General features: G+C 31.5%; 1 protein-coding gene across 1 annotated transcript; it reads right to left on the reverse strand.

Moving 5' to 3' along the window:
• Positions 1–724: 724 nt before the first annotated feature.
• On the reverse strand, positions 725–7,175 carry LOC108564562 (annulin-like). The gene is made up of 5 exons (XM_017923643.1): positions 6,946–7,175; positions 2,890–3,135; positions 2,176–2,835; positions 1,776–2,122; positions 725–1,711 (listed from the first exon to the last, which is right to left on the reverse strand). The coding sequence occupies exons 1-5, from the start codon at positions 7,052–7,054 to the stop codon at positions 818–820; spliced, it is 2,256 nt and encodes a 751-aa protein (XP_017779132.1). The 5' UTR covers positions 7,055–7,175; the 3' UTR covers positions 725–817.
• Positions 7,176–9,063: the final 1,888 nt, after the last annotated feature.

Here is a 9,063-nt window from a genome sequence, read left to right on the forward strand (position 1 = left end):
ACTAATTAACCTGCCCGAGGTTCCTTCGACCCTCTTGTCATCGGAGCCGCAGGTGCCCCGGCTCGAATTGTCTATCCTATGTTTTTAGAACCCGTGTATTCATACTAAAACCGTGGCTGGCGTAATTGTGTCAGTGTGCAACAAACAGGAGGTGTAAACCCCCAGGATGCGAAGAAGAAGAAATACAAGAATTTCCGAAGAAATGTAATAGGTCTTATATTAACACTAAAGACAATCCAGTAGACCTTTTGTCTCGGGGTATGTTGTCGTCAGAAACAACACTGTGCGCCCCGAAGTTGTCGAGGAAGCATAGCTCGGAGGAATTAAGCACGGAGAAGATTATTATTAATTAAGCATTAGTCTAAGTATAAGAAATAAGAAATGTTGTAAGTAGTAATAAACAGCCATCTTGAATCCACAAACGAGTTATTCACTCGCACAACTTGTTCCTTCGTCCAAAACACTATTGATGACTTTTTTTCTAATTGCGAGCTTATCTCTGCCATCAAATTATACAAAATAGCGCAATGCTGAATTGTGAATTAATTTTATATATTCATAGATAATATTAATGGTACATAATGTATATATTTTTTTTCTGGTTTATGGTACAATAAATATTAAAATTAGTATCTTGTTAAATATAACATATACAATAACAAATAATTTGTCTAATTATCCAAGTATTAGTTAATGAAATAACGTGTTATTAACTTAATAATATCTTATCTTGTAATGAATACATTTGGTGTTAATCATGTTTAAATGATATTCCATAATTGATTTATAAACATTTTCACTCTAAAACCAAAACATTTTAAACTTCATTTTCTAATTCCTTTTTGAAATTAACCCAGAAATTTAGATAACCATCACAGTCATCTAATTCTTTCGATGTGAATTTGGCTGCAATTGTATGCTTTCCATGTTTTCTTGGCGTAAATGTGAAATCGACTAGAACTTTTTCATTGCTTCTCACGTTGTCTTTTACTTTGAATACTTCGTCGATACCAGGTCCTTCGATTTTAAATTCACCTTTCCTCAATGGTATGGGTAATGGATTTACCAAGTATGCAGATGCTTTGCACGGTGTATCTTCCACTGGATCGTCCTTTAATTGGATTTTCACGTCAGGTTTTCTCACGCGAAAATCATCCTGCGCGTAATACTCGTATTCGGTTCCATCGACCCTAGCCAAACACGAAATATTGAATGCGGCTTGATCCAACAATCTCTTGAAATATTCTTCGTACGTCACTTGAAGTTTCATCTCTTGACTAGAATTTTTCTTTAAGGAAACATTGAAATGTTCCGTCTTGACGGCATCACCAATTTTGCCTCTATATGTCACAACTTCTACTCGCAATAGAACATTGATATTGTAGTCGTTTACAGAACTTTTGTTCTTCGCGAATAGCGAGACATCAAATGGTTCTCCGATTTTAATATCATCTTTCATGTGGAATTGGAAGTAAATATCGTTGAATTCCTCGTTTAAGTAATACCGAGAGAAAGAACTAGAGGATTGCTTCAAAGCTTTCAACATAATCGCACGTTCTTCTTCGGTAGTTTCCTCATATTTGTAAGTGTGAGTGATATCTTCTCTTTCAAACTTTCCTGGTGCTTTGGTGCTTATCAATTTGCCAATTGAATGAGGATCTTTTCGGAGAAGTTTTAACGGCTGATTCGGCCCTTCGTATCGCCAATAAACCTACATCAAATAAAAGATTACATAACATTTCTTTCATTAAAGTATATATATATATTTAATTTACTTTATCGGCATTGACTTCTGCAAATAAGAAACTGGCATCGTATGGGCGCAATATTTCTCCTCGTTTAACGGCGTTCACTGACGATGGACCGCATTTGTACATATCATCACTCATTTCTTGTGGAGTTGCGTCTATAGCTTGCCAACCACCGTAGTCTTCGCCCAAGTCAGGCCTATCCATCCAAACTTCGTTCCATACGTGGAAATTCCATATGGAATCGGAATTGAGTTCTTCCATGACTTCGCCTTTCTCATTCATGAAATAATCTACGGTTAGAGAGCTTTGTGTGTCATGTGCGGACGAGTAATTCGTAACGGTTCTGGCTGGTATTCCGAGAGATCTACAAACTAAAATTGTATTACAGCAAAACTATAAAATACATAGTTTAATAAAGTAATACTTGTAGTAAGAACTCCTGAGAAAACCCAGCATTGGCCGTATTTTACAGGCTTCTTTTTCTTGTAAAATTTCTGCAGGATTTCCATGCTTCCAACCCATTTCGTTGGTGCAGTTCCTCCTTCGTAATCGTTGGACCAATTTCCTTCAATTGCTCCGTCATCATCCACCGAGTTTACTGCTGCGGATAAAGCTCTAACCATGCTGACTGGGTCGGATCTGGACATGGCGCTGAGTTTACCTATATACTTTACTAAATATAAGGAACAATCTAAAATGTCTTTCTCAAATTGTCCGTAATTCCATATGCAGGGTCTAAGTCTATTCGAGGTACCCCTCCAAATTAATCCGACGTTTTCAAGCACAGTCTCAGTTCTCCACTCCTCAGAGCTCATATAAACTTGATCCTCTGACAACCATGGATTACAAATGATGTAGATCGGTAATGACCACGAATAACTGTATGACCCATCATTAATAATCTTTGTGTCTATATCTAACTTCCATTTAGCGACTATACATTTTGGTGATGGAGTTACAAGAACTGTAATGCTATTTTGAAAAGAGTTTTCTAAAACGACGCTCCAGGATAGAGATTTATCCGGAAATTTCATAAGTGGTAGAGCAATTAAAGTTCCTTGTCCGTGTGAAGGTTTATCTTCATCTGAAACATTCAACGACTATTAATATTAGTACTGGTGACTGTATACAAGTGTACCTTGAACTGTGAATATAAAGGAAATGCCGTCCGTGTCTTCATTGTAAGGTCTACTAAGATCAATGTCTAGTTTAAATGATTGTCCTCGCCTGACGACTAAGCTAGGTTCAAATTCCCTGCTCATCAGTTCGTATTTGGATGTATGGTGCAAGGCGCCATTTATCGCGATACACGGATCGATTTTCCTCACAATTAGAATGTCGCTTTCTTTCTCTGAGTCTATATAAGGTACGCCATCTGTGATATCTGCAAATATCAATTTATCTTAGCATAATGTTTTCTCGATGCAATTAAGAATGCATTTAAGAAGGACTAATTGTAGTTTATTTATGTGCATGTGAGACCCAAGTGTAGGCAGCTGCTTCATGATTACGCCATTTGCTAATCACACCTAAGCTTTTATTGCCTTAATGATTTTTTTTAATTGTTTTTTTCTTGGAAAATAATTAATCTACAGCATCCGTATTCTCATTTAAAACAGAAAAAACATTAAATATTTAATGAATCTTCTTTACATTACATCATACTTATGTTGTAGATAAACTGCGGCTTTACAAGTTTATCTAAACAAAAGACTCATAAAATAAGACTAACAATAGACTGTTGCAAGCTTTCGCTAAAAATATAAGTTGTGAAAAATAGAATAGCCTTTTAATATCGTATTTAAGTAGTAGCCGTTTATGTTTTATGAACTAAAAACGAAAAACAAAGTCATTATTTTTATATCCAAATGGGCTAATTTAAAATATATTTTAGAATATTCTAAATACTTGAAAATTATAAATTTTCTATTGATAAAATTACAGAAATAAAAGTGATTGATTTTGATAAATTGTTATTTATCTAATTTATCTACAATTGACATATAGTTAATAAATTTATTATCCATTAGATTAACGATCAAAATAAATTCAGAAGCATAATAAATATTATTATTTTTTAATAAATAGGAAAAAACTTTCAATAAAGATTTGCTGTTAAATTTGCCAAATATAACACTACCACGTTGTTATTCATATTTATGACTTTCGCACTCTTTTGGGAAATATAGCTCAAGAGGATTAAAAACTTCAAAACATATATTTTTAGTCATGACTGATAGGTCAAGTTAGGATCAAATGTCGGTATTTTTGGTGTTAATAAATAGAAAGAGCTTCTGACAACTATACGTATTTATCTTAAATCTGTTTACTTGTTCAAAAATGCATTAATTTGCATACTTTACCGAAGATTATCATAAAATATTTTACATCACTCATGTATTAAGAATTTCTTGTTTACATCTTTCAATTCTTTATACATTAAAACATTTTTTCTAAAAATCGCTGTATTAAATTGACAACAATAAAATATGTATAAAATTCTAAATATTAATTAATCATAATTACACCATCATACAAATTCAAGTAAATGCTTGCAGGTAATTAACAATTCGATTAGCGTACAAGTATACAAATTATATATACAAGAAATATATTATTTAATTATATGTACACTTGTAAATATATATCGAAGTTTTTGTTCTGAAAAATCATCTAAAATAGTATCAAAATCTTACTTCATGACTATCAATCGACATGATCGCTAAACTGTTTAATCTATCTTGATTCATTGTTGATCTTAAATAGTTTTTTAATCTAGGAAATGACCTTTCTCATTGGAATTGTTAAATATATTCGAAGGGCAATAAATATATTTGAAAATGTTGTAGCTCTGTCCTTTTCAGATAAAAATTGAAACATTTTAGATGGTTGTTGGAAATATTTTGATGAAATAATATATTTTAGAGTTTTTATTTCTTCGACTAACATATTACCATCTAAGTCAATATTAATAGATGTATCATTAATCTTAGGAACTGTATGATACATTTCTAAATCTGCTGCATGTTTTTTAGTGCTTCTTTTTCCATGTTTTCAAATCTTCCCAAAAACTCATTATGATTTTTGAATTGTTGTTTAACTTAAAACTAAATTGAAAAATGATAAACATTTTTTGTTATATTTTTAAAATTAATACACCTAGATAATTATTTTTGTAACATGTACTATTTTGAAATATATACATTTTGATGTGCTGCGGGGCCCATTCAAGCGCGGGGCCCGATAACATTTTATGGAATTAATGAAGTATGTGCAAAGTGTTTCGAGAAATTCTACTAATAATATCTTGAAATACTAATAAAATAGACGCAACTTCTTTTAGAAAAATCGCATAAATATAAATAAAAATCTAAAATATATATAATATTTTGGTAGAATAAAAAATCTATTTAGATCATTTGATTCATTGGATCATGCTGTAAAAATGAAATTTAAAGAAATGTAACTAGTACATTCAGTATTAAATATTCAGTTTTTATATATTATTTAATTAAGTAATAATATTTTGAATAGCCGGGCTCTTTATGATGATTAAATATATATATTTCATTACATGTATTACTGTTTTTACTGAGAACTTTTAATGTTTTGAATCATTTCATTTGCATGGTTTTGATCAATCTATTTTTACATCCTCTGGAAGGCCAAACTTAAGGCGTGGACTGCTTTCGTATAGTCTGAACATATTTATCAAATTATTGAATTACTCTATTGTTTGTTACAGCCGCATCAGTTCTACATAAATATCTCGAGTACATCATATACAATTAAATAAGACATATATATATATACTTTTCAATGTATCAATTATTGTTTTCAGTTGTACATTTTAACATATTTTCTTATGGAAAAAAAAATCATGATTGAGATAATATATTAAAAGTTGAAGTTTATGAATACAGCAATACCTTGCATATTGCGGATTCCGCCATTATCCAGGAATGCTTGAAACCGGACTAATGAAGGTTTTGGTCGATAGGCTTTTTGTCTAAATTGACGCGAATAAATATATGTAAATAAATGAAATCAAAGAACAAAATATTTAGAAAAATAAACCGGACAAATAGATTATTTATGTATTTTAATTTTTCTTAATTAAAATTTCAAATAGACTATATTTAATCTGTGCATTATGCTAACTATTGCTTTATATATTATAATAATTCAATTCAATATATAAAACTTATACGAATACTTAAGAAAAACATTTCAATTATAATCTATGACGTTAATTGTATTAAAAAAAACATGCTGATAATTCTTTCTCAACAATATAATTTCTATGTTTTATATATCTCTCTAAACAAATACTTCATATACTTCTATTTGAACTCACATTAGTTATCAACGTCTAAAAAAGCTATAATATTGAGTGTATTACTTTTTTTGTACTACATTTATTTGGCAACCTTGTATCTAAATAAAATAAAGACGTCATCATTTAAAATAGAAAAATAAAAATAATACAATCATTATTTACTAACTTGTTTTGCACTATATTTTTTTATAAGAGATTTGTGTTTTAATTGGCTATGAACAGTATTATGTCTGTCTTACTTAAGTGTTATTTTGTTTATTACAAGTTATATGGTGTTACCATACAAATATTCAAGTGATATCCATCACATGTCTTGCTTAACTTTCGATAACTATCAAAAATCGAACTTCGAGTGGCATCTAGTCGAATATTTGTTTCATAATTTTCTAGAATGAGTAAATTCCGAATGCATTTGTAAATATAGCAAAAAGTATTTATTATTTTGAATCTTATTTGGAATTTATCATGACATTCAATAGTTAATTTATTGCGCTTGTGCATAAGTTGCATAACGTAACATACATTTTTTACGTATTGCTTGTTTAGCATAAGCCGCGTTACCTTGAAATGCTGTTAGTTCAAATACATTTTTAACTATGCCAGTTTTTAAAAGATTTGTTATGCCTCATTTATTTCTATTTATCCATGTTGAAGCGTCCATTGCATATTTAAAGCGCTATAAAAAGACGTGATCTCGCTTTTGTGCAATTGTAATTAGTTTCTAAAAACAAATGCCACTGCAATTGATACAAATCTATTTGCATACAATGTGACCAATGAACCAAATGTGAATGAGTAATAAGAATGCAATGATTATGATAAATAAATTAGTTTATTTATAAATTATGGTAATACCTGCTTCCTTAGGTTTCGGCAAATTTTCAAACCTCAACGCTGCGTGTCTTCGTCGAAAGGGATAGCAGGGAAACCAACCACCGCAATGATACCACCTTCTTCTTCCCATAATCTGTATATTCTAAGTCTTTTTTTGTCTGAACAATGTTAAACTCTTATGGCTGATTGCAACGGAGCACTGAGCGAAACTGCTTCTGAGTTGAAGTGTTTTGAATGTGCGCCCATGTGCGTTTTCTGATGTAGTGGGATGATTTTATTGCCTGCCACTATATTACATCACATTGCTTGGAGCACCATTTATTAATTGGTATTAGGTGTGTGAAATATAATTGATTTAAATTGAATTAAAGTATAGTAAATTTGCGACTAAATTGACGTTTGTGTTTTCTATTGAATCACATGAAAAAAGTGGGTCAATGTATTTTTGGACCACTCTTTCCTTTAAGCGAATTTATTTGTTCTGAGTGTTAGATCATCGATGGAATTTAAATTTAACATCGTTTCTTTGAAACCGACTAGCGTTCGTTTAGTGATTAAGTGTCATTCATGGAATATTTAGTTATAATAGTAAATGCACGTTATAACTATTCGTGCAATGTTTTGTGAATCACTTTCACTATTATAACGAATGCAGTTTAAAGGTTACAACATACAAAAATGATTTGTTCAATATTAATTATAACATTAAATATCTAACTATTTAATTAAATTATTAGTGTTTTAATATTAACATTATCACATCGTTATTATTTTTTATGACTTATCCCATCATTTGCATCCAATGATATGTCCAAATCAAAGTTATTAGAAATATAAATAACCTATACCCGGCATGTCCAAACAGAGGCCCAATTTTTAAATTTTGGTATTCAGACAATAAAATGCGTTCTCGTAAATAAATCAAAAGATTTGAACCGGTAAATTGCCATCAAAGTTTTTATAAAAAAGTAAAAATTTGCAAAAGTTACGTATAGTTTAAAATTCATCTGATTCTTTGTCGAGTTGTAACGTGTTGTAATCATGGCTGGAAGAGGAATTGAAAAGAAGAAAAGAAAATTTGAAGATGAGAACAGAGAGTTCCAGAGTGAATGACAAAATTTGTACATTTTCATTCAAATAAAACACAACGCTATTTGTTTGATTCTATTTCAATTTTAAAATTGATAAACTTTTTATTTGCGAACGGAAATATAAGTTGCAATCATTAAAAATCAATCTGAAACTCAACAAAACATTTTTCACAATCCAACTTTCGATTATCTCATATTATTGAGAAGAAAATGAAGCCCTTTACAGACGGTGACTACATCAAAGAGTGTCTAAATACCACAGTTGAAGAAATCTGGCAATTTGCATTACATCATTTGTTAAAATTAAATATAGTGAAAACAAATTTCCGAAGCGGTTGCTAGATGAAAACACTACCAATCAACTACATATGATTTCCCTGGTGTCCTTGGGTTAGCGGGTGTAGTTGCTGGAGTTAACAAAATTTGTTGTTGTTTGGGTCTAGGTGAGTGAACTGTCAGCTCTCTGATCTTTTTGTAAACCGTATACCCTTTATAGTTCGCTGGGTGGTTGCCTTCGCAAAGTGCACATTTTGCTGGTGACTGTGGTGATTTGCTGCACTCAGCTGTAAAATGCTTTTGGCCGCATTTCATGCAGCGCTGCTCTTTGGAACAGTAGTTCTTTGTGTGTCCATAGCATTGGCACCGAAGGCACTGCGGTACTTCCCTTCTCTTAATCGGTGCTTCGAAGGATATTTCTTGATGCAGCAGAAACACAACATTATATATGTCCTTGTTGTTTTCTGCCTGCTTCAGATCTACAAAGAACATGGGAAGTTGTTTGCTTGAGTCCTTGCTACTTCTTATATTACTGACATTCTGTACAGTATGGGCGAAAGACTCAATTTCCTCTTTTATGTCCTCAGTATTGCATGAAGGCTGCATACCTCTCAATACGACCCTAAAGGAGCGTTCAGTTTTCTTCTGGTTGGAGTGGCATGGGCTGTGTTTATCTTTGATTAGCACGCTAATTTATTCAAAGTCATTGGTACCATTCGCTTGTACATTAACTGTTTCTGCCCAAACAATTTGAGCATGTACGCGTTCTACC

The sequence above is a fragment of the Nicrophorus vespilloides genome, unplaced genomic scaffold (genome assembly GCF_001412225.1).
Source record: "Nicrophorus vespilloides isolate i.1.1-1 unplaced genomic scaffold, Nicve_v1.0, whole genome shotgun sequence".
Taxonomy (NCBI): Eukaryota; Metazoa; Arthropoda; class Insecta; order Coleoptera; family Silphidae; genus Nicrophorus; species Nicrophorus vespilloides.

Excerpts from the sequence above, each read along its gene's own strand:
- LOC108564562 (XM_017923643.1), bottom strand. The coding sequence starts at position 7,054 with ATGGGAAGAAGAAGGTGGTATCATTGCGGTGGTTGGTTTCCCTGCTAT. Across the intron at positions 2,836-2,889 it reads CTTTATATTCACAGTTCAAG|ATGAAGATAAACCTTCACAC; the intron begins GTACACTTGTAT and ends TGAATGTTTCAG. Across the intron at positions 1,712-1,775 it reads CAGAAGTCAATGCCGATAAA|GTTTATTGGCGATACGAAGG; the intron begins GTAAATTAAATA and ends TATTTGATGTAG.